Here is a 27,318-nt window from a genome sequence, read left to right as displayed (position 1 = left end):
AAACAATCTCAAAATCACTGGGATAAGTAAAAGCAAAAAAAAGTTATACCCACTTAAGTGAGACATGTCAGATTTGAAAAAAATGGCTCTGTCAGGAACGCCAAAACTAGCTCTGTCAGGAAGGGGTTAAAGATAATTCCTCTATTTAACATCACCTACCATTATTGATCCTTGGGTCTTAAACCCCCCCGAGTTATAACTCGTTTATGGAAAGGAAAAAAAGAAAGAGAGACTCAGGTGGGGTGCACGCTTCTCCTGCCCTTCAGCATAGTGTGTATATCCATACAAGCTTTGTCCTTACCGGATGGATTACCTCAGGTGTGGCAGTCCTTGGAGATTGTAACTGGCTATAAAAAGGTGCTTAGCTAATAATTTTAGCTAGAAACAGATTTCTAGAAAACTTATGTCTTGACACAATGGTTGCAAAATAATAAAACAAACACCAGGCCCACTCACCTTTCTTTTTATTTTCTGGAGGAAAGAAAAAAAAATACAAAACCCCCAAGTCAGATCTTTCCCCTTCCCAATTCCACTTCTCAAACAAAAACAAAATGGCACTGATCCCCGAACACCCAACTGTCATGGTCTGAAAATGTGTGAAGCTGCTTAGGTGGATAACAGCCTTTCCTGACAGAAAGCAAGTCAGCGTACAGTGTCTGGAATGGAATTCACAGTGGTATTAATGAATAGAGGCAACAACAGAGGTGGAGGGACTGTAACGTTACATTCAGTGCAGACGACCTATTTGGGGCACAGAAATAAAAATGTACTGCCATTTCAACTTGTACAAAAGAACTGACGCTGTCATCTTAAGATGTTTCTTTGTATCTCGGATTCATTTACTTCTCTGTCCTAATGGAATAAAAAAAATATATATATATCTCTTTAGAAAAAGTTAATAAGCATTAACTAACACTTAACACTTCACTACATTGATCTATTTCGGAAAACAGTTTCCATGAAAATACTATAAATCCACCAATAACAAAGAAAAACATCAGGATAGTCCAAAGGGCACAAAAAGTACATTGGTCTTTTCAATGTAAGGCACACCTAATGAACTTGCATGTCCACTGACATATCAATCTGATATCCTGAAATGCCTTCTATGTATACCCTGTACAGAAACTGATACATTTAAGTTAAAATGTGTGTAGTGAACTTTTAACTCAAAGCAATATGTTTCTCGTTCAACTAGTTCTGCAAAGAGAAGACATTTCAGATAGATTAAAGTCTGCTAATTACTATTAAATAAATACTTTTTTACATGACCTAATATATTATGGAATAAAATGGTATTCCAATGTTCACCACATACAATATTTGCAGTCATTTGACAAGGTACATTTGCAACATGCAGAACTAAAACCTGCAATGATTAATCTTTCTAATACACGCACAATGTCTTCAGTTTGATATGGATTCACAAACAGTTAATAGCACACAGCATGTACTGGAAATACAGGTGGATAATTGGTTAGTAAACGGTGTTATTGATACTGCAAGAAGTGACAAAATATTCTTCCTAGAAGAAGATATTACAGACATATACAAGACCTTCTTCTGAACACAGGAGCTAAGCTCTTCAATGCTATAAATATCCTTAATGGAACATGTTATGTGCCAGTACAGTAGCCACTGCAAGTGAGGTGGACACAGATGTAAGACAGGAAACACGGATATTGCAGAATGGAGGGGAGTGCAGCATGCATGTGGGAAACGTGGAAGAATGATTTGGTAAGGCAGCCTTACTTCATGGGAAACTCCCAGATTACCGAAGTGTTCTATACTTTGCCAACCTACTGCTTTGTTCGGCCGCAGTCCTGAGAGAGAGAGAGGGAGGAGAAAGAAGCGGGGAAGTGAGAGCTCAAAGAAAAGATGAAGGCTGGGATATATAGAGATAGGTTAGAGTAGGGATAGAAAACCTGGGGCACTGCTGTTGCAGTGGAACTACACATATCCCAGCATGCACTGCCACAGTTTTGCTGTGAATGATTGATCAAACTGTTACAACTCATGCTGGACTGTGAAGTGTCACAGCAGGTGGTGTGCCGGAGTTTGCCCAACCCTTTAGAGTACAGATGCTCCATGGCCAAGAGCTGTACCAGAAGTCAGATTGTTGCAAAAGGTGTTTTGGATTTATAATCCATGGCTCCAAACCCTCATAATCAGCATATGGTTTCCAAGCCCGAACAGCTGACATGTAATGTGAATATATTAGGGCAAAAACTACACTATGCTTTACAACTGTAATTTCCAATGATATCTTTCAGCATTAGGAGCACAAAATCCTTCAGCCTGTATACGGGTGGATCCTTTCAAACGACAGGGGAAGTCTCTAGTTAGATTTACCTCTTGACTGCTTTTTGGGCAAGCATACGGTTTCCAGCCAGGAAGGTGACAACACCCAATATAGCCAAGTACTTCAGAGTCTGAAACATGTCCAGCTGTGTCCAGTAAACATACATCAGGCCCAGCATAGCTAGAAGACAAAGTGTTATAGAGTAGTAAAACATCAGCCAAACACTTCATACACTGTAATTACCCTTGGGTAGCCCAGTACCGATACCTACCTGCATGCCCTAGATGGAAAACCAGTGTGCCTGGAGAGAAGCTGAAGTTGGAGACATTCACACCAATCTTTATCCACTGGTAAGAGAAGACATAAATTAATGACACGCACAAAACCTTTTGTCAGCATTACATACATGTGTGTGTGTTACAAGCTCTGTAAAGGCATTTGAGATAAACGGCTGTAATGTTATAGACTGCAGGAAGGGTAAAACTAGAACTTACAAGGATGAAGAGCAGAAGAAGTGGAGCAAGGACCAGTGCAGTGAAGGCGTTTGATACAACTGTTGGGGGTCTCTTCTCAGGCTCACGGAATAAATGCTGGGAATAAAAAGACAAGGTTTCAAACGAGCGATGAGGTAGAGCCAACGCTACGGAACAGTTCTCCTGTTCAATTTGCCACATTATGTACAAAATAAAGAGACTGTAAATACCTGGACTGTGATTAAAAAAAAAGTTGATTATATTGCCACTGGTTAAATGACTAGCATCTGTGTCTTCTGTACCCCTAGCGACAAGCAGGTGGCAGTGCTACTAGCAGAAAGGATTAAACCAGCCATCACATTCTCCTACCTCTAAGACCTACAGTCATTGCTAATATAAGCAATTAACATAGGGTGTAACCTTTATTTATATTTCATGGTAGGGGGTACCACGCTTCATCACACAGAAGTGTAGTGCGCTACAGGCCCAGTTACCTGAATGTCCGGTTTGGGAGTAAACAAGCTCTTGCTCTGGATGGGGGTTGGAGAGTCCTCCTCTGGGAATTTAATGACCACATCAGCCTGGTGAAAGTATTTAAGATAAAATTAGTCTTTATCAAATACACAGGTTGAGTTCTAGCGAACTATTCTCACACCACCCGCTATAACACTGACAAACACAATATCAATTGAAAACATGATTAAATGCCTTTATTAACCTTTATTATAAGCCTGCCCCATTAATATCTGCTTCATATAATCTACACATAAATAAAAACATACCATACACAATAAGGAATTACTAAGCCACAAAATGCTACTGGCAATCACTATCCCAAATTCATTGATACCAACACTGCTCTTTTCCTCTCAAAAAAATAGAGAGGATTTGATTCTAACGTAACACCATATGAATAAAAACATACCATATTCCATAGGATGGGGTTCTCCAGAGTAGCATCTCCAATGATCAGGTATAATGTGTAAGTCCCGGATGCAGAGTCAAACTCAGACTTTCTTTCAGTTGGGTCTAGCTCAAATCTGTAAGTGCCCTTAGTGTCTGGCTCAGCCACAAACACAACCTCTTGGCCTGTCTTTTGGTTGTGCAATCGAACAAATGTCTGGAGGAAAAAAAAACAAATAGAATAAAAAAAACGGTAGTTAACATGGTTGTCTGAGAAACAGGTCAGACCACGCCCCCTTTGCTGACACTTAGCTTTGATTCAAATTTACTTTATATAGAGCATGGGTCTTCAAACTGCGGCCCTCCAGATGTTGTGAAACTACAAATCCCAGCATGCCTTGCCACAGTTTTAACACTGCCTTATAGCAAAACTGTGGCAAGGTATGCTGGGATTTGTAGTTTCACAACATCTGGAGGGCCGCAGTTTGAAGACCCATGATATAGAGTGTCCCTTCAATGGGCCTTAACATTGTCAGTTTCTCTGCAATACTGCAACAGTCCCTGCAAAGCCAAAGAAGCCGTTCCCGGCACCAGCTCACGACAGCCGGAACAATGAACACAGATAGCGGTGAGTGCTATTGCCCCGACAGGTACTGCAGTTCTAAATGGGACACACGGCAGAGGATAGAGATACATCACAGAGACTCAGTGTTGGCTCTTAACCCCTCCTTGCATTATTATTATTTTTTTCTTTTTAGATATTTTCATGCTTCTTTTGTATTGTACTGGCAAGGAAAAATAATGAAAAAAAAAAAAAATCACAGGCAAAAACACTAATTGTGTAGTATTGCTTTGTAGCAAATAGTCCACAACTTGAAACGGTTGACTGCCTCAGTTTCAAGGGATTTACAGTGAGATCTTTGGGTATGTTCCAATGAAGGGTTAAGATTGGCTAGAATTGAGTTGCCCAAGCAGGGATAGAAGAACACTGTATGAGCCAGGCTACTTATACGGGTAAATATACTACAGACATATAAAATCAAGTCTAATAAAGTTTCTCCATCAGAGATACTGTTGGTTTAATAAACTGCCAATGAATTTGATGTTTTAACAATTGCAATACCAACCCGTAACTTGTGACTAATTCTACAGATTGGTGCATGCAAGTTATTAAATGTGGCTGGCTTATCAAACTGCTGAAAAATTTGATATCATAACAGTGAAATATTAATTTGAGGAGTGACTGATTAACCCTATAAACCATGGTATGCAAATTATTAATATAACGGAGACACTTGTTGGATGACAAACCGCTTTCTCATTGTTATCAGGACGTATTCTGATAATAGTTAGGTCAGGGTTTGACACATTTTCTTGAATCACAGCGCCCTAGAGTATCAGAATTTTTTCAAAGCGCCCCTAGGTTAAAATCATTTGAACACAATATTAAATGAATGGTATTTTCACTGTCATCATTAGGTTTAGTAATGTGGTGGTGCACATTTGTGCTTCCGATTGGCTTATGTTTTATGATTGGCAGCCACTAGCACTGGTTTTGCCTATCACTTTATGCCTAAATAATTTGAATGGCTCCTCGACCACCAACCCGAGGAACCCCTGGAAGAGCCTCACAGCACCCCAGGGTGCCACAGCACACAGTTTGGGAACTACTGGTTTACCTGCTTCATCAAATAGCCAACAGCTGATTGCTACGTACAGTATTATCTACTGTGTCTTCTTAAAAATGTGGATTTAATATTGCTACAATTGCTGTACATGTTCTGCTACATACGCTGGTTTTTAAAATAAATACTGTTGGTAATGTTGTCAGACAGCGCTCCTTATTCTGTTTTTTTTCCTAAATAGAAGGCAATATACGATGCCTGCATGTGTTTGAAGGGTGAGACCATGATTCAAATGCACCTAATTCCATTAGAAGAATATGAGATTTGCAGCACATCTTAAGCATTGCACATAGAAATATTTTCTAGTAGTAAACTGTAAGTTGTATGGCAGTAGTGTCAGAAAGTATAATGGAAGAACAGGATATACCTGATGTGGTGTCAGGCTGGCCCCCGTATTCACATCTGTCAGCTGGAAGGACAGGGCAAAGTTCTGATGACTGTCTGTAGCAAAAGGCCCCTTGGCTTTGGAAGGAAAGGCCACCCTGAATGGAAGGGTAATCTTATTAGTCAATTCCAGCTTTTCGTCTGGGTTATGAACACTTATTTGTTGCTATATGTACCTGGCGGTTTTTGGAGAGATACTCTGGTCTTTGTCTACTATGGAGAGGTCAACACTGTTGATTCCCACTTCAGTGGACACCTTCACCTTAATCTGTGAATTACACAATGAGGTAAAACGAATACACATAAATGACACATTTTCCATAAATACATTTTCAAATAAAAAAACACTACCTGGCCTAGTACTTTACATATAGGTTTTAGAAGGTAACGTTCACCATATAGAGGTATTGAAAGAAAATCAGTTAATTCGGGCGCACTCCACATCCACACAGTCTAATGCGATTTAAAACACAATAATGTGATACCTTAAAGGTGTATATTTTATTTATAATTATATTTAACTTCTATAGCTAGCAGGCCATCACGTATAATGTATGTTATACAATTTTATTAATTATGTTGGACCTGATAGTATAATTCCCTGTAACAGGGATTGATAAGGCGAAAATTTATTAAAACAAGTTGATAGATATAGGAAAAAGAAAATTAGAAAAGATTAAAATTGGGCATCTGCAATCTGTTAATTCCAATATTCAAAGGGAGGCTTCAATGATGCCTTGTCCCATTCAATGTGCCAAATGTATGTTCACTTATACACGCTATACTGCTGTATATATAAAAATTGTGTATGTCAAATCTGGTCCCAGATTATTATGGACCTTTCAGTGTGTCTGTTTTTTCTTTTAGTGTGTGCAAGACTCTATTTGTAACATTAATGTTGCCTTCTATTGCATAATCAGTGTATCTAGACACTGTTGCATAAATGTTGCAAACATATATATCCTGATTAGTCTGTCTTTGTGGCAAGGATACAATTTATATTACTGTCCTTGTTCTAGTAACCAAGAGTCATCCCAGATTTGTATAGGTGGTGTGTGTGATATAGTATCCACACTCAGATGGGAGATGTGTCTGCCGCAAGAGCCCCTCACTTCCCCTTTAATATCTGATGTGTCCTTTTTACATCCACACTATGCAATCTTTCTGATTGCGTACACACTGTGCAATCACACGGTTATACCATACACATTCGTGCTGATGCCCTGTGTTAAACCATGTTACACTAGTATCTGTGCTGGATGGTTTTATAGTATTAATAATTCCAATATCATAGTACTAGTTATATTTTGCTGTATTGCACTGATCATGTATACTTATTCAATAATCACACTGTGATAAGCTGCACACGCGTCACAGTTCTCTGAGGTGGGATTTGACTCATATGTAGTTAATTCAATCTTTATATCAGATTGTACTACTCCAGGTTTGTATACACACAGAACGATTTTAGTTTTAATAGTAGACAGATTTTTACAGGAAAAACACACTCTAAGTTCTTAGGTCTTGACAGTCGATATGGTACTCCTCTTGTGTCATATCCTACACATTTTATGAATTAATATTCAAACAGCGGAATTTTTATCTTTATTTATTAATTGGAGACAGCGTGTATGCCGGTATCATTATTACTCTTACTGGGATGTCTATTGGGGCTGCTGCCCTTGTTAGTATCTCTTAAACAATGAATGTTTTAATCACTATACATCCTCCGGCTAGATTACATGCACACGCACCGCCTGGCGCTTGCTATCCAGGTTATGTCAGATACAGCCCTACCACGTAAGTATATTAAGCTGCTAGGCTGGCTGGTAAGGTACTGGTGCGCCCACTGTCAGTGTCTATACTACACGCTGCCCGGCTTGTCACCCGCACGGTTAGCCTGAGTCAGCGTCTGTACACCGCTGTTATCGGCTGTGTTGCACCGCTTGTCATACATTAGCAGTGTCTTTGGCATCGTGTGCCCGCATCACTATGCGTGTGCTTCGCTGTTAGCGCTCTCCCCCGCTGATCACACAATTGATTTAAATGACTATACACCAAACATTTATATACATTGGCTACATCTACTAACAGATTTACAGATGCCTATTGCCAATGCGCATTTCGCCCTTGCAGGCTTTTTCAAGGCTCTACCTACCTAGGTAGAGCCTTGAAAAAGCCTGCAAGGGCGAAATGCGCATTGGCAATAGGCATCTGTAAATCTGTTAGTAGATGTAGCCAATGTATATAAATGTTTGGTGTATAGTCATTTAAATCAATTGTGTGATCAGCGGGGGAGAGCGCTAACAGCGAAGCACACGCATAGTGATGCGGGCACACGATGCCAAAGACACTGCTAATGTATGACAAGCGGTGCAACACAGCCGATAACAGCGGTGTACAGACGCTGACTCAGGCTAACCGTGCGGGTGACAAGCCGGGCAGCGTGTAGTATAGACACTGACAGTGGGCGCACCAGTACCTTACCAGCCAGCCTAGCAGCTTAATATACTTACGTGGTAGGGCTGTATCTGACATAACCTGGATAGCAAGCGCCAGGCGGTGCGTGTGCATGTAATCTAGCCGGAGGATGTATAGTGATTAAAACATTCATTGTTTAAGAGATACTAACAAGGGCAGCAGCCCCAATAGACATCCCAGTAAGAGTAATAATGATACCGGCATACACGCTGTCTCCAATTAATAAATAAAGATAAAAATTCCGCTGTTTGAATATTAATTCATAAAATGTGTAGGATATGACACAAGAGGAGTACCATATCGACTGTCAAGACCTAAGAACTTAGAGTGTGTTTTTCCTGTAAAAATCTGTCTACTATTAAAACTAAAATCGTTCTGTGTGTATACAAACCTGGAGTAGTACAATCTGATATAAAGATTGAATTAACTACATATGAGTCAAATCCCACCTCAGAGAACTGTGACGCGTGTGCAGCTTATCACAGTGTGATTATTGAATAAGTATACATGATCAGTGCAATACAGCAAAATATAACTAGTACTATGATATTGGAATTATTAATACTATAAAACCATCCAGCACAGATACTAGTGTAACATGGTTTAACACAGGGCATCAGCACGAATGTGTATGGTATAACCGTGTGATTGCACAGTGTGTACGCAATCAGAAAGATTGCATAGTGTGGATGTAAAAAGGACACATCAGATATTAAAGGGGAAGTGAGGGGCTCTTGCGGCAGACACATCTCCCATCTGAGTGTGGATACTATATCACACACACCACCTATACAAATCTGGGATGACTCTTGGTTACTAGAACAAGGACAGTAATATAAATTGTATCCTTGCCACAAAGACAGACTAATCAGGATATATATGTTTGCAACATTTATTCAACAGTGTCTAGATACACTGATTATGCAATAGAAGGCAACATTAATGTTACAAATAGAGTCTTGCACACACTAAAAAAAAAAACAGACACACTGAAAGGTCCATAATAATCTGGGACCAGATTTGACATACACAATTTTTATATATACAGCAGTATAGCGTGTATAAGTGAACATACATTTGGCACATTGAATGGGACAAGGCATCATTGAAGCCTCCCTTTGAATATTGGAATTAACAGATTGCAGATGCCCAATTTTAATCTTTTCTAATTTTCTTTTTCGTATATCTATCAACTTGTTTTAATAAATTTTCGCCTTATCAATCCCTGTTACAGGGAATTATACTATCAGGTCCAACATAATTAATAAAATTGTATAACATACATTATACGTGATGGCCTGCTAGCTATAGAAGTTAAATATAATTATAAATAAAATATACACCTTTAAGGTATCACATTATTGTGTTTTAAGTCGCATTAGACTGTGTGGATGTGGAGTGCGCCCGAATTAACTGATTTTCTTTCAATACCTCTTTATTGTACACCTTAACTCTAATCAGTAGGCAGCACCCTAAGTCAGTGAGGGAATCTATATATGCTCTAAAATTTCCCCCTGACCGACGATTTTGCCATCCACAAATTATTGAAGAATTACACTCAGTAAATTTTGGTGCGGGTCCCCCCTCTCCTTTCTTTTTGTGTCCAACGTTCACCATATAGATGGATAAAATTTCATAAAATAACCTGATACACACATGCAAATATCTTCTTTGTCGTCCAGGACAGAAGATTAGAATCTAAAAGTTCAAACTGCTCATTCCACTGCCTGGGTAACACAAAGAACCAAGTACAACCAGTGGAGTGCAGCAAAGCAAGGCACACGCTATCAATCTACATACTGGAAGAATGAGAACACAATGTCCTGCAGCTTTACACAATTTCATTCAAGAGTCTCTTGCTCATCTCAAGGGGGTTCAGAAACAAGGAAAGCGGGGATGCGGTGCCATTACTCCCCACTCGCGCCTTTCATATGCAGACATACTAAGTGGGTAATTAAGATAATTAGACCTGCACATTTCAAATGAAAGGGCCTTGGATTGCTCTACATCACATTATGCGGTTCACTCACTAGATAACTTGACACTATTACAGATTGTTGCATTAGGATTTTAAGGTCACACTCACCTCCAACTGGCTGGCCAGAAAACGGCTGTCCCCCTCCACACTGACTAAGAAGTCATAGTAGCCACTCGCTGGTTTGGTATCCATGAAATTCAGTTGAAAGGAATCCCTGAAGGAGGAAGTGGCATTATAGCATTCGACACAAGCATACGAGTAGTGGGAACAGGAACAACTTTGTGGGACAGCATAACAGGTACTCCCTGCACTGTTCTAAACCACTACATCATTTAACATAATAGATGCTAAAAACACTTTGGTTTTCTCAACAATACATACATATTACCAAGTTTAGTCTGGATCATGATTTGGTACTTGTGTATTATCACGGCGCCCAAGATTTCAATCATATGGCATCATGTGGGTCACATTGCATGCAATTTAATTGTACAGGCACCCTGATGGGGCATTACTATGTTAAATGCACCCCCATAGTTAACGCCACTCCCGAAGCGTACCTTTTCATACCCCCACTATCCATGCTGGCGTGGAGTTGATCTTTGAGCCCGAAGCATGGCGAGCCCCGCGAGGGGACGCGGATTACTTCACATGTAATTCGCGGGGCTTGCCGCGCTTCGGGTTTGGTTGCTCGCCACACTATCCAACATCAACTTCAGGCCGACGTGGATAGTGGGGGTATGAAAAGGTCGGAGGACCCGTACTGCCGCCGCTCGCCGCGCTTTGGTTGACGTTAATAGTGGGGGTGGTGTCAACAATGGGGGTGCATTTAACATAGTAATCACCCATCAGGGTGCTTGTACACTTTAAAATCGCATCGCATGCCATTTTAATGGCATGCGATGCAATATTTTATTGTACAGTGCGGGTCTTTGGACCCGAAAATCGGGTCCCATCGCATCCCTTAATTAGTGGTATGCGATAGGCACCGTGATAATACACAAGTACCCATGATTTTTATGGTGCCACAATGTCATGCAAAGAACAGGTAGACAGTCTTTCCTGTGAGAACTTAAAAAAGTCAAGACGAAGAAAAAAGATCCTCCTATGACATCATTTGTGGATATTGAAACTGCCTGTGCTATGCACTATACACTGTAACAAACAAACTACATGCTGTAACATTTTCACCTCTTATGTACATTATTAGTACTCAGCATAAGAAGCTGAAAAGCAATCATTGTTGGTCTCTTACCCAGATGCTGTGAATGCAGCCTGCTGTAAAACTACGGCTTTGGTGCTGCTGGACTTGGCTTGAATGACTTTCACTTTGGCGTCTGTGAGTGGCTGGGAGAGGACATTGGTAACGAGGAGCTGCACAAAGAAACAAAAGGTTTAGGATAGTGTCTCAGCAAGTAAAAGTGCACGGATTCATAGTAGAATATAGTCCTGTTAACTACACACCAACACAACATAGAAGAAACACATGACTGCTAGTTCATACATATAAATGTTTTATAGCAAGGGAAATGGGGGAGATGTTGAGAGGATTAACCTCACTGGTCAGTGGTAACGAGCCACTGTAATTTTATATGGAGAGTAGTAGTAACAGAGGGGCAGATGTATTAAGCCTTAACAAGAGATAAATGCAAGGGGGATAAAGAGAGATAAACATCCAGCCAATCAGCTCCTTTCTGCCATGTTACAGGCTGTGTTTGAAAAAAAGTCAGTAAGGAGCTGATTGGCTGGACATTTATCTCTCCTTATCACCCTGGCATTTATCTCTTGTTGAGGCTTAATACATCTGCCCCAGTGTGTGATAACTGGCACGTCGGGACCAGCCAATCATGTGATGTACACATGTGACCGGCGCACAGATGACTGACAGGGATAGACCAGGAAGCATTTACTACGGCGGCTATAGCACACACCACGTTCGGTAACAAGGTAACCACTGGAGGCGTCCAGTGGATCTCCTTTCCATCCTGCTAATAGCTTTGTACCAGCCCCGATCCGGCTTACTAATGTTTTCAGATTGTCTGTACTGCAGGGACACATAGACCTGCAACCTGTATTATCAACTGGCAATACCGGTCTTGAAAATAACCCTTGGTTTTATATGAAGTGACCTGTGATTAAAATCCGAAATACCGCTACCTAGACCTTGGTATAAGATTAGGATATATGAGGATCACACTGCTCACATATTCAACCATATTTCCGCAGCCAGAACCGGCATTGAATGCCTGACAGTATTTACCAATATATTTTTGCAAGCGCTATTCAAAAATACAAGGAATATGTACACTATATATTTTTTAATAACACCCATAATAAAAATGTAAGTTTTTAATACATGCAATACAAGCTAATTCATTGTCTGTGATGTAAGGGTGCCCCCACCCAGAGTATTTCTTTCTTTTCTCCTCCTTTCTTGGAACAAGTGTCTACAGTTCATACATATAAGAAGATAATCTACAGGTAGGATCATACTCACCCCGAGGAGGGGCTGTTTATGGGACACAGCAGCGGGCCCATCAGGAACCACAATGAGGGGAAGGTGATAGCGATTGTGGGACAGAGCAGAGGCAGCCAGTGCCACACTAAAGGCTTCTGAAAGGGATTCAAAGTTTTTTCTGCTAAAGATGGCATTCACCAGCTGTACAATCTGGTCCTGTAAAAAGAGGAAAGGATTGTCCAAACCAATAATATAGGAGGTCATGATCTATCTATCTTTTTTTTATGTACAAGGGATTTCCTTCTAGGTTCTAAAAACTGCAACGGACATATTAAACATTATATTGAGGCATTTGTATAAACTGGCTGAAGGACTTAAAAAAAAAAAAAAAATAGTCCACTTCTTAGGACAAGACAATTTTTCATCTTCTTACCTCTTTCAGTGCAGGCTCCACACCAACATGGTCAGACAATCTGTAAGTAGCAGCCACAAACAGAGCAGTGGCTTCCAGACCTTCCTCAAATTGGAGATACTGACCACCCAGGTCATCCAGACGAGCTACCAGATCCTGGCAATAAAAGGAAAAAAATAAGAGCAATAAATTAACTCTGAGAAGTTTATTCTGACCTGAGTGAAGGAATGGGGAGGCTGCACAAGCAAAAAGATTGATTTGTGTGTTAACCAGTATATGCTATATAGCGCACAATCTTCTAATTCACTCTGAAAACTACTCTGAACGTGTCACAGATGATTCTAGGGGAGACACCATTTCATATGCAGTAAGGATGTACAAACGGAACATAATGGCCAGCTGTTAAGACAGTTCAGTTCCTGTATGGGGCACAATGCCCAAAATGTAAGAAAGCAAAATAAACCTGCAGAAAATTTTAAGTGAATACGTTAACAAGAGCCACTTCACAGCTTCAAATTAAGATCTGAATTTGAAAAACAAAACAAAAAAATCAACTTAACTGTAGTAGGTGTTAAACCACTGACTTACCATTAAAAACACTTCCTGTTGGGTCGGGGATGGTCGCACACTTGTGGAGCTTCCGCTCCATCCATGGAGCTGCCACCCCCCCCCCCCCCTGCTGGATCACGCTGGTTGGACGGGCGGCTTCCATGAGGTTGGTAGGAGCTGTGAGTGGAGGGAGGAGAGAGGGGCGAGTATCCCCTTAGGCAGCGGTGGTGTTGCCTAGCGGAAGCCCCACGCCAACATCCCTCAAGCAGCCTCCTGCTAACGGCGCGGCGGCAGAGGAGGACCCCCCGTCCAACCCTCGACCCGGCAACCAGACGACCAAGCTCCCGGCAACCATCGGAGGGAGAGGTGCGGTGGAGCTTCCTGAGGGTACCAGCGATGGCCCCCCTGCCCAGCGCAGGCCGGGTCATGGCCCCCGGCTCGCTTGCTCACCCCCTTGCAGGCTCATCCCCAGGAGACAGATGGCAGGAGAGGATGCCTCTGCCCCAGGAGATACCAGCAGTGGCTCCCTTCCCTGCAGGTCCAGCCTGACCCTGCTCAGGAGACAGATGGCAGGAAAGGAGGCCTCTGCACCAGGAGATACCAGCCACGGCACCCAACCAAGGCCCCCTGGACACATTGGCCTCTCCCCAGCTTCCAAGTGATTAGACTCAGCCATAAAAACACCATGAGAAAAGAAAATGGCCTGTTCAGGCCCTGCTGCTGAACTGGAAGTAACTTTAACCAAGGTGGCTCCACTGAAGACTGCCTAGGAGCTGTGCAGCTCAGCCAAATATGTCTCCCCCTTTGTGTGATAACTGTACTGTCTCTGCTTGTATTGTCACCTACCAGGCTGTTGCGGTGACCAGTGGCGCCAATGATGACTTCCTAGGCTCTGTGCTGCTCAGTGAATATATGTCACAAAATGGCCGCCCCCTTATAGCAGATCGTTTTTGAGGTTTCTAGAGGCGGCGAAGGTCCCAGCAGCGATAGCCCAACAGACCCCAGGCGCCCACACTTAGCACCTGACATGATTGTCAGACAATTGAGGCATCACTAAATAAAATCTTCGAATGGGATTTACTCACATTATAGCACAACATCTCTAGGTCAGATGAGTCAAAGCAACTATGGGCCTGATTCAGACCCGTTAGCAAGGCTGCAATTTTTGCAGATGGACAAAACCATGCTGCACTGTAGGGGTTGCAGATGTAACATGTGCAAAGTGATTTAGTTTTTTTTTTTGTGGGGGGGGGGGGGGTTATTTTTTTTCTGTGCATAGTATATACTGGCTGCTTTACTTTTACACTGCAATATTGATTTCAGTTTGAACACACACCACCCAAATCTAAAGGCCCATACACACTGGGCGATTTTGAGCTGAAAGTAGCTCAGTTTTGTAGTTTGAACATTTTTTTCAGCTCAAAAGCCGCCCAGTGTGTACAGGGCAGCGATGAAAGGTGAGCGCTGATGCACGCTCCCACATCATCGCGGACCACCACCGCTCATCTTATGGTATTACCAGCAGATCAGCGATGGGGGATCTATGGGTCTCCGGCAGCCTCCTGCTATGGAAAGTTGTCCACCCCCTGTGAAAAAAAAAGTGTGTATGCACTGAGCGATTGTCAGGTCAGAGATTGCCACATTATCGTTGTGCATACTTGCTGGGCAAAATCTCCCAGTGTGTATGCACCTTAACTCTCTCCTTGCCCCACCTGCAGAGCAGCATGGTTTTATCCATCTGCAAAAACAAACTGAATATCATTCTATGATTCTTACATTAAATCCAAAATACATCAAAACAGCAGATCCACTGAAGGCCAAAGGATTCTGCCACAAGTCATGGATGTGCACTACATGGTTATCAGGGGGTCACCATTTTACTTGACAAATGTAGTCTTATGTTGGAATGCATCAGAAATTAATAGAATACAGGTTTTGACAAACAGAAAAAGATTTCTCTACCTCTATCTCTTCCACAATGCCACGCAGGTCAGCTTGCTGGGACAGCATTGAAGCAGTTAACAGGGCTTCAATAGTTCTGCAATAAGAGATACAAAGTTGTGAGATTGCTGCATACAAGCATCTGGCGAGATGTTACAAGGTACATTGGTATGGCAGACAGAAACCATCATTAGCAAGCACTCATTCCCTCAGCTTCAATAGTCACATTCTCATGCATACGAGATACTCAAAGTAACAGAACAATTGCTGAGTAGAAGGACAACATGTATCTCCTATGTAGGAAGGATCCAACGAAAGTGGAAGATCTACCCGTTGCACACATGACAGCCTCATTTCCATGATAAATGCACAGGGTTTCTTGTGGGAAGTGGAGGGGCCATAGAAGTTCAAAACCATTACTTTGCACACACTGGATGAAAGTAAAGCACTTCTGCATATGACAGTTCTCTTCTGTCACCATGGACTTGATCACAGTACAATGTGTATTTAAAAAAAGGTACCTAGTAAATGCATTCTTACGCAGGATTAAACACATTGTTAGTTTTTCATTTATATGGAGATTATATACATTATATCCTAAAAGGCAAACTAAAATGTTAAGTGACTCAATTCTATTATACTCTCATGAAGCATCCTTCTAGATGACAATAACATAGTATAATGTGACACGAGCAGTAGGAATTAATGGGATAGTAAACTATTAGCGTTGTCACGACAACATACGATGTGCGAAGAAGTTGAACCATGTCATTACCAAAGACACTGGGCGACAGATCCAGGGAAATCCACCTGCCACTCCTAGGACGTATCCTATTACTCACGATCGCTGATGGTGGTAAAACTGGCTCACTGGAGGCTAGTCAATTAGCCCAGATAAGCCAGTACTTGCAAAACCTCAAAAGCAACCCAGTTGTCCAGTGGCACTGCAGCTGCCAAAATCACAAATACCTGTGTGTACGTGTTTATGGGAGAACATGTGCTTTTCGAAAATCAGGCAATCCTTATGGGACAGCCCAATAAAAAGTATTGGTGAAACAACAGGGAAAATAGTGAAAAATAGAGGTATTTCACTACTGATAATTGAGCTAATTGGATACCGCCTTAGTTGGTAAGGGAATTTATGAGGCACCACATTAAGAGAATGCTGGAATATAAACACTAAAACTATGGCATTCGTAATTAGACATTAATGGTGTTTTAAGCCCATCTTCATAAACAATTCTATTTAACAGTGGCTATATTCAGACATTCATTAGTTGCATATTTAAGTCATACAAGCTGATGACATGAGGATATTATCACATCACATATGAATGAGGATTCCACGGAACATGGCATTTGTCAAAAGCAAACCAGGCCATTTAAGAAAGCATATATGTGCACAAATAATTATGTGAAGTTTTGCATGTAGAGTTCAAGGCAGTTACACGAAGCAGCTGCTACAATACTACTGCAAAGAGCATTCTGACATTATCACTAGATGCTCCCACCACGGAATATACTTAGGACTTAAATTGGTTTGAAACTATATTATAAAACATTGTGTTAGACTTCGCCCAATCGCCTGTCTAAAGGTACGAGAAATTGCAGGGAATTGTTCTCTTTATCACACACACTAGTTTCAGGTTTAGCTACTTTGTACTAAACAAATGGGTGGAGCGCAAAAATGTAGTTTGAATAGGGCAGCTTTCGCTCACTTCAGTTAGCAACCCCCAGGGTAGCGAGCGGAAATTATGTTAGCGCATCACTCGACAAAAAATCTGAAGAGATACCAATGGGCACCCACAGGTGCATGGAGAAAGGGACACACACACACACTTGGATACAATCTAGAACATGGATGTGAATAGTTATTAGCAATTAATGTTCTATTTATCATATGCATAGGAAAAGACCAGTAGAAACATTGTTGAATAAAGTTCTAGAGAATCGCTTACGCCAGGACATTCTCCTCCTTGCTGAGTCTGGTGGTGAGGGCGCCTACTACTTCTTGTGAGGCCAGGGGGAGTCCAAAGCCACTGAGTGCTCCCACTGCATGGTATATTTGGGTGACTGTGGAATCTTCACTAATTGCGCCAAGCAAAAGATCTTTAGTTTCATTGGAGATTGTAACCTGGAAATGACAGACACATTAGAACATTACATTTCACTAGCATTCCTTTGTGTGTGTGTGTTAATCAGTGCATCAAATCAAATCAAATCTCTTTACCCTACCTCACACTTCAGGGCTTGGATGGACTGTGCAGCATAGAACAGAGAATCCACACTACTTTTATCTACATTGGAGCGGATGAAATCACAGGCTGCCTATGAATAGTAAGAGGAACATATGTTAATAAAACACTTAAAATGAACCAAACACAAATGTGATGTGCAGTATTAATGGTCACAAAAGTACACAACTAAGTAAAATCATACATACTTTGTACTAAAAATACACGTAAAACAAAGTAGCTTATAAAAAGAAAAGAAGCAAAAGTAAGCATGTGGTGGATCCTTAAGGCAAACATATAAAAAATGTAACTAAATTATTTGAAAGGTTACAAAAATTTGTTTGGCTCAGTATTACTTGCCATATTTAGGGGTATTCAATGCTCTGACGGCAAGCTATACGGCGAGCAGTGCTGATAGCTCGCCGTCAAGAGTATCCAACTCCCTACCCTTCACTCGCCGTTTCCACCTAGCTGGTTCCCTTCGTCGAGGTGAAAGCGACGAGAGTGGCCAATAAAAGGCGGGGCTCACCACAAAATGCAGCTGACTCGCTGCATTTGCGTCAAATCTCGCCATATAAGGGGAACCTCGCTGTCCTCTCACGGCGTGGATTTCTCTCTAACATTGAATACGTTGAGGGGGTTTGGTACTGCCCATAGTGTTGGATCACCACTTATTAGCTCTGCAAAAGCAAAGAAGGTACATTCTCATAGCTCCCACTATATATTACCCAGTCATATGGTGTAGATTTGCAAATTGGAGAATAAAGGGTATTTTTTTAGTAATGCGTACACAGCATAAAGCAGGTTTTACATTACGGGCAGGAAAACTTAGCTGACCTGCTGCTGCAGTAAGACCACAGGTACAGTAGTTTACAATCAACCCACATTTATTTACAGACCATTAAGGTATTACTTTTGTTAACTTTAGTTAGGGTCCTAACAAGTTGAAAAATGTATATAAAATGTATATAATTTTAATTTTGTCCCTTTTTATTCCTTCTAAATTTTTATTACCACCAAAAGATCTTCAAACTACAGTACATGACTCAAACACAAAACAAACTACATTTTTAAATAAATACAACAGAAGATATTACATTTATGACTCATGTGAGATAACCAAGCACAACCCCCAGCGTTTGAATTAGGTTTAGAAAATGCATTTTCTAACTGATGCTAACTGCACAATTATGGATTTACAGAAGCCTAACCAGTGTTATGAGTGCAATGGTTTTCCAGTTAAAACTAGCAACTTATCGGCTAAATGCAGTTATTATAGGGAATTCTGCTGTAGAGAAAGACTTGGGGGTCATCATAGATGAAAAATTGGGTAACAGTGCACACTGCTCAAGTGCAGCAGCAAAAGCAAACTGGACACTTGCATGCATTAAAAGGGGAATGGATTCAAGGGATACCAATGTGATAGTGCCTCTTCACAAGGCATTGGTGAGACCACACTTGGAATATTGTGTTCAGTTCTGGGCACCGCACCTTAAAAATGATATAAATGAATTGGAACAGGTACAGAGAAGAGCGACTAAGCTACTAAATGGTCTTGAATCACTAGAATACAAAGATAGGTTAACCAGGCTGAATATGTTTTCACTGGAGAAACGGAGGTTGAGAGGTGATATGATTAGTATGTTCAAATACAGGATTGGGAATTATATGGAACTGGGACAGGATTCGTTTTCACTAACAAGCCTATACTTAGGACACGTGGGCATGTACTGAGGCTTGAGGAAAATAAATTCTGTACTGAATTAATAAATAATAAATAATTGTTTTTGTCCATTTTGAAGGGTTTGGAGGGAAATGGCTGATTGGCATATGCCATTGGTTCTAAAACTTGGTACTCAAGACCCCACACAGTTCAAATTTTCCAGGTTTCATTACTAACATTTTAGGAGCTTATTCTTTCACTTGATTCTGCGATGAGACCTGCAATACATGAACTGTGTGGGGTCCTGAGGACCGACTTTGAGAACCTGTGACATATGCTTTCATCTATTACCAGATTTTTGTTACCACCAGACAGATAAATCTATAGGTGTGTATCCAGATTTACTGTCCAATATTAGGGAACATACAGTTAGATGGGTGGTGACATGTAAAGCCCCATTCACACTGGGTGATTTTCAGCTGAAAGCCGCTCAGTTTACTAATTTAAGCGTCTTTCAGCTTGAAAGCCGCCCAGTGTCTACAGGTTGCGCGGTAAGCACTGATGCGTGCTCCTGCATCATCGCTGGCCCGTCCACTCACCTGCTGGTATTACAAGCAGATGAGTGAGGGTGTGGACGGCTTTCCATAGGGTACCGCTATAGAAAACTGTCCACCCCGGGTAAAATGTGCAAAAATACGTGAAAAACGCTGTGGGTATGTACTGAGCGTATTTCAGGCCAGCAATTTTCCCCATAATAGTGATCCATACACACTGGGCAAAAATGGCAAGTCTTTTATGGACCTTAAAAAGTATTCAGAGATTTGTAATATAGTATACCAGGTAACGCTCGTCATTCACTCTACCAGCTTCACGTTCAATGCTATATATTAGCACATTTTTGCTATATTTAGACAGTGGTCTTACATCAAATATATGGGTAATTCCACAGGAGATCACCCCCCAAAAAATAAAATGTCCCACCACCCATCTCAGATTGTTATGGTTTTTTTTTTTTAGTTGAGAGGATGTCAAAACAACTATTTCTGTCAAATATTTCAACTGTCTGACAACATTTTTATTAAATATTGATTTTTTTATTAAAATTTTTACTAATTGCAGCTTAGTTTTCAAAGTTATTTGAAGTATCACGGGTGTTTATTAAGGAATCCCCATGACATTTTAACCCAAGTTAACTCAAAATATATATATATATATATATATATATATATATATATATATATATATATATATTGAAGTTTTTAAAAGTGTTTTGGTTTCTTGTTAATTATGTGTGCAGAACAGTAATCGAACAACAACTGGTTCAGCCTTATGCTTAATGTACAGTATTGTCATAAAAAAAAGTATAGTACAATATAGTCCTAAAATAAAAAAACACCACTATGGCATATAGTAAAGATAAAACTGTCTGCCTTTTTGGCAATGTACAATAATGGTTTACTTTATAAATTACCAATCTGTAATGGTATGTAATTTTATAGGTATATTATGCTCATTTTAATTGAAACTAATTTATTGACATAAACAGGGCAATTCAATTGTTTTTGGATTCCATGGACGTGTCCACATACATCCTCGTTGCGCGTTAAACAGTTCTTCTAGTCAACCCATGCCATTGCGTGACTCGGCAGCGATGACCGTGTTTGTATGGGACTTTCTTTTACAATGCGCGTTATTGGCAAAGCAGTGGGAACAGATTGTGCCATACCTTCCAACAGTCATGATTTTCGCATGACCAGCTGTTTTGTTGAGGACAGTACTGTGTTCCACCTGGTTCTAGCTATGTCCTGCATGTGGGGGGGGGGGGGGGGGGGGGGTGTTAGAGCCCCCTTCTACCTAGGAGGATAGAGGTGAATAGACATTGTGCGCACAGCATCTATTCACGGGAGGCAGAAGGACAGGGGGCGATGACACACAGGAGTCCCTTCTAGGTACCGGAGAAACTTTGAAGGTATAGTGCACAAGCAGCTTATGTTGAATAAAATGCATTAAGTAATGAATTAAAGTGTTTCCCTGTTAAACACTAATGTAGCATTTCATAGACAGATACAGTCAGACACACACAGAATGTAGGCATGCCCCATGTAATTTTAATGCATTCACCACGTACTGTGTAATGCAAATTGTAGTGCACGGATAATAGACGTATGTGGACATATTAGTATTAGCCTCTCATCTAAATGGCAAAGGTCCTGCTTTGGGCACACATTTTTTTCTTGCATCTCAGGAAGCAAGACAAGTAGAAATGCACCCATTTGGCTATTGAGCACCTGTATGGAGCAACAATTGAATTGTTCAGTTTTGTACCCCTTGTGGTGGTGGTAGTATTACAAAATAATTAATCTGGAACATAAGTGGTTATCTTTATGGTATACATGCAACATATTTTTACACAGTGCTGTATACTTCCTGGAAATTGAATATAAACATATATTTGGTAAGGTCCACTGATTCTTCCTGCTTCAAAGGCCTTCAAAATTAATGAAACAATTAACTAAATATTGCAAGTAATAAATAGGGTCATAAATTTTAGAAAACACTTAACATGTAGGAAGTTACTGGCTCTTAAAGCTTACCTGTACATCTGATACACTAGCATCAAGATGCTGAAATCCTACAATATAATAATATGCATTCTCCAATTCTGTCATAGGATGTTCCAAACTTTCTTTAAGTCGCTCTACATCTGCCCGACTAAGATAGTGACTTGGGGTCAAGGCATGGACACTGGCCAGGAGCATTAGCACCAAGAGGAACGCTGAGTGTGGAACTGTAGAGAAAGAGCGGGAGAGAATTTATCTTATATTGCACCAACTATAATACACAGAGCTGTACAAAGAATATGGGGGATAGTCAACTAGCCATGGGCTGTACTGCAGGACTTCAGCTCCCAAATAAAGTGGCTGAAACTATTCAATTAACTGAACATGGTAAGCCCAAGGCTGCACTTACACAGATTGTACTTTAAGTCCTGCTTAGAGGATACTTGCAGTGCTCTGGCCACTATACCTGGCAGCAGAAGTCACAGTAAAGCCTGTGGCTAGTTGAATTCCCCCAATGTTATCATTACGGGCAGCACCGCCCCATTGGTGCTTACATACTAAAATGGGTGTGGTTTAGGGTTCCGGCAGTCGGGATCCCGACAGTCATTAGCCCGACTGGCTGGACTCAGATAGCATGGCGAGCGCAACAAAGCCCCTTGCAGCCTCGCTGCAGGCACGGTGGCTCGCTACCTATTCTACTCGCCCTCTATGGGGGGCTATTCTCCCTCGTGGGGGTCCACGGCCCCCTAGAGTTAGAATAGACCCTGTGGCGAGCACAGCAACCCCAGAAAGGACTTCTTTGCACTCGCTCTGTTGTCAAAGTACCAACAGACAGAATCATGACTGTTCAACCCCCCCCATACCACACCAAAGGAAACCATTCACACTCAAAGCAAAACCTCTAGAACTGTGAAGCAGAAATGCTAACCACTTTGCGGACCAGTTAAGTACCAAGTGCTGAATAAGGAAAACTGTTACCTCTTTTTGGGCATAATGTAAAAGCTACAGATATTACACCAAAAATCATCAGGCATATAGAGATGGGCCCAGTGATTTCATATCCTGCCATATGTGATTTAAGGGGAGATCGAACATCCTCCATGTGCAGATAAATATGGACCAATGGGAATAAAACAAGTGTAGGCTATATGGAGAAATCAGCTGGTAAAAAAATTGAGGATCCCTGCCAGCACCCCATACACACACGCAGGGGACACACTGCCAGCCTGCGATGCGCCCCGCTGGCACTACAGGCTGCACAGTGGCGCTACCAGTCTCTGTATCCAAGACGAGCAGGGATACTCACCCGCTGCCATGTTGCTCGCTCCCGCCCCTGACAGCACCACCGGCCGTATAGAGCGGATACTATTTCCGGCGTCGACTTCCGGGAAAGTGGAAGCAGCGGGATGGGGCGGGGGTGAGTCAGAGGTGGGGAATGGCGTGACGTGACGGCACAGCCAGGATCTTCACCCAGAGCAGCCGCGACCTGTCAGCAGCTCTCAATCGCGTATGTGGATGGCTGCGCCGAGGTGCCGGCAGGGCACGGCTGGTAGTTTTGTCAGATGAGGTAGAGATACCCCTATGCAGCTGAGGGAATAGTTCGGTCCATCGCAGGGCGGAGAGAGACGCGCATGTGTCTGTGATCCATTGGCGGAGGCTGCTGCCAGTCTCGGCGTAAGGCGGTGCTTACCTGGAGTGTGACGACGTCATCACCTGTCTGTGTCATCCCGACAGCCCCTGTCGCCACTTGCCAGCAGCAGTGTGTGTGGTCAATCACGGTGTAGCATCTCGTCGGAAACGGTTGAGACGTCTGACTCCCAGCTCCGGGCACCGACCTGTGCTGCTTACAGGAGATACCTGCTAGGTATTATCAATAAAGATTAATTACAGAAACGCATGGCTGACATTTTAAAGTTGTATTGGTACTTCCTCACCCTCCTGTGTCCACAGTAAAATTGTGGCAAGCACAGCGAGAAACCGAGCCAGAAGTGTGGTGAGTGCACACTGGTGCTATTCTGAAAGCGGCTAACGTAACTGGCGTAAGCTGTGGACACGAAGATGAGGAAGTATTGTTTTATTTTAAACATTGATTTTAAAGGTCCATACACACTGGGCGACTATGCCCTGCGTGTATGCGGGGAAAGCCACTCAGTGCATACACACTGAACGGCTTTCCCCCTGCCCGGCGCCGACGGAGGGGGAGGACAGCGTTGCATAGCAGAGCGCTATACAAAGCCGTCCTTAAAGTTCCCGGCAATGTCGCGGGAGCGCGCAGCAGTGCTCATCGCCGGGCCATACACACTGGGCGGCTTTGAGCTGAAAGCTGCTCAAACCTGCTGTTTTGAGCGACTTTTAGCTCAAAGTTGCCTAGTGTGTATGGGCCTTAAATGTTGTGATAGCATTTTGCCACAACATATTAATATTATTAGCAGTTTCTTATATAGCACACAGATATTCTGCCTCGCTTTATAGAGAATACTTGAACATTCACATCAGTTCCTACCCCAGTGGAGCTTAGGCCTGGTACACACCAGAACGATCCTGATTGTTAGTAGATAGTTAGCAGATTGTGTGATGGTCGCACGATCTGTTGGAGCACAAGATCTGCCAACGATCTGCATCCAATCTGATCCCAATCCGATCTGAGTCTGTATCCAGTTGAATGGATCTTTTACAGACTGCAGCAGGTAGGATCTGTAAAACGACTAAACGACAGCGGGGACACGCATTGGATTGAAATCGGATCGGAATTGTAAACATGCCCAATCTACATACAATCTGCATCCAATTGGTCGGAATTGGATCCAGATTGATGGAATTGAGCCCTAATCGTTCTGGTGTGTACCCCCCCTAACAATCTATATTCCCCCCCCCCCCCCAAGCATTGTCAAGGTAGAGAGAGGGTGTGAGGTAGAAGGGGGGAGAGACCGGGAGTGAGAGAGTATGTCATTGAGAAATGAGGAGACAGGGATGAGAGAGAGAGGGCCTGATGTAATGCCACCTGAGTTCAGTGGCAGTAGCATACTTTTTACACCTGGACTAGAAATTGCTGGTTGCTATTGCACAGGGATTTCTAGTCAAAATGAGGTCACCAGCACCTCCTCCAGATAATACCTCTCTCAGGCACAATGAGTGATGGGCAACATCGAGGGCCAGCATGAGCATTACCATGCTGCCCAACACCAATAAGGCATCTCACCCATGTATAATAAGGGGGCATTGGTGTCGTCCAGCATGATTATGTTCATGGTGGCCATTGATAGTGCACTGTCAATGGCCAGCATGAGCATTACCATGCTGCCCAACACCTTAAAGGCATTTATCCCATGTATAAAAAGGGGGCAGTGGTGTTGGCTATCACGTGCGTGCTCATGCTGGCCGTGTTGAAAAACTGTGTATCTGTTATTTTCATGGGGGTTTTTTGCACAGCGTTTGTTTTGTAAAATGGAAATATACTAACCAATTTTTTCCTACATGTTTTTTAACAGACATGTCTGAACAGGAATTCTGGGCTGGGTTCATTGACTTATACAGGCAGAACGAGTGCCTCTGGAAGACCACCAGCAAGGACTTTAACAGCAAAAATGTAAGAAATCTGGCATATCAGCAAATGGTAAATTATGCAAAGGCCCGAAACAGCACTGTCGACATCACTTGGGTCAAGAAGAAGATGCATAATTACCGGACAGTGTTTTTAAAAGAACACAAGAAGTACAAGGAATTGCAACGTTCGGGAGCTGGTGCAGAGGATGTCAGAAAGCCAAAGATCTGGTACTACGATCTGCTCCTCTTTACTCTGGACCAAGATCACGAGGAGCAGTCGCCGACTAACATGGAGCTGGATGAAGTGTTCCCAGAGAGTCCCTTACTGGTAAGTTCTTTCATTTTTTTCAACGATAGTATCATTTTCATGCCATGCAAATATATATATATTTTATTTTTATCTAGGTTAGTTCAGCTGAACTAGAAGTGGACCCCTCACCCAGCTATTCCACCGATCTGGGGGAGAGTTCAGTTGAACATTTATCCCTCCAGCCTCCTCCAAGCACCCGGAGAAGGATGGCTCAAAGGAGGCCCGCTCTAGGACCAAGGGAGGTCAAACAACTTGTAAATGTGGTGTCGGAGTTGCTTAAGAAACAGAGGCAGCCGGATGAATTTGATAGCTTTGGAAGCCTTGTGGCCCTCGAAATGCGCAAAATGTCCGAGAACCAACTCAGACATTTTAAACGCATTTTGTATAGCGTTATGGCGTATTCCTGCAGTAATATGCTGACTGATTACGACAACTTTGTTCCATTCAGAATGCGCAATCCCCATACAACGGCCACGAGCACCGTATCCACCCCAACACTGCCACCCCCTTATGTTCAGCCATCGGTACTTTCTCCGCTTCCCTGTGATTTTCCGGTGGGTGCCAGCCAACCTCTCACCCAAACCAACATTGAAGTCATCTCGGCTTATGGGCATCTTTTGCCCCAGTGACGGTTGTCTACAAGCCATGTGCTCCTTCTTGTTTTCTACGTTCTTTGGAACTTTATCCATCTTCTAATTTGCCCCAATCCGGGCCTACGTTTAATCCACTATTTCAGTTATATGCTATAAAGTTTGAGGTTGCTGAAGTCCTTGCTGTTTCCAGAGGCACTCTTTTCTTTGTATATTTCAGTTATCCCAGCCCAAAATTTTAGATATTTTTGTTTTATAGTTCTATCATAAAGAAAAAAATGTGTTGTGTCTTTTATTTCTTCTGTATGGTTGGGTTAAGGTACTGGGTGGGCAACTGGGTGAAGGTACTATTTAGTTCTACTTTCAATTGTATGTGTGTATTGTGTTTGTTTAACTGTTTGTTTTCTTGTGGAGCTACAGGGCCCAGCAGGCCCTTTGATGCCCCGTAATTGTAGTTTTCCAAGTTCCAGCAGGTGGAGCAGGCTTGCTTGCACTTGTAATTCCATAGGCAAAGACATTGGCAGATTACATTTATGATTAAATATTCCCAAGGCCCCCCACAGACACAATGGTAGTCCTGGAATAGCACCTGGATTCAGCCAATAGTGGTCCAATAGTCCAATGCTGGTTGCTAAAAAAAATAATTTGAATCCCATGTCAAATGTTTCTGCTCAAATTTTTGCAACCAGGACCGTCTCCAATAGCTCGTTGTTGGACATGCTCGGGAGGGGGGACGCCACGTTATTTAATTTTAAAATGTAACTGTCACATTCATGGTGGACACAAAAGCACAACTGGAATTATGGATTGCAAATCACATGTTTCCTGGGACAAAAATCACATCAAAATGC

General features: G+C 42.1%; 1 protein-coding gene across 2 annotated transcripts; it reads right to left on the bottom strand.

Moving 5' to 3' along the window:
* Window positions 1-447: 447 nt before the first annotated feature.
* On the bottom strand, window positions 448-23,489 carry RPN2 (ribophorin II). 2 transcript variants are annotated; one of them, XM_083147785.1, is made up of 18 exons: window positions 23,331-23,489; window positions 22,058-22,251; window positions 17,802-17,894; window positions 17,525-17,700; window positions 15,588-15,663; window positions 13,098-13,232; window positions 12,704-12,880; window positions 11,462-11,580; window positions 10,315-10,420; window positions 5,924-6,015; window positions 5,731-5,845; window positions 3,701-3,895; window positions 3,270-3,356; window positions 2,797-2,892; window positions 2,574-2,649; window positions 2,353-2,482; window positions 1,753-1,823; window positions 448-852 (listed from the first exon to the last, which is right to left on the bottom strand). In XM_083147785.1, the coding sequence occupies exons 1-17, from the start codon at window positions 23,338-23,340 to the stop codon at window positions 1,772-1,774; spliced, it is 1,929 nt and encodes a 642-aa protein (XP_083003911.1). In that variant the 5' UTR covers window positions 23,341-23,489; the 3' UTR covers window positions 448-852; window positions 1,753-1,771. The 2 variants fall into 2 exon arrangements, with proteins under 2 accessions (XP_083003911.1, XP_083003912.1); XM_083147786.1 differs by lacking the exon at window positions 1,753-1,823.
* Between the last annotated feature and the right edge of the window lie 3,829 nt (window positions 23,490-27,318).

The sequence above is a fragment of the Crinia signifera genome, chromosome 6, assembly GCF_055691185.1.
Source record: "Crinia signifera chromosome 6, ASM5569118v1, whole genome shotgun sequence".
Lineage (NCBI taxonomy): Eukaryota > Metazoa > Chordata > Amphibia > Anura > Myobatrachidae > Crinia > Crinia signifera.
The sequence above is the reverse complement of the archived record's forward strand: the minus strand, read 5'-3'. Positions and strand labels throughout refer to the sequence as shown.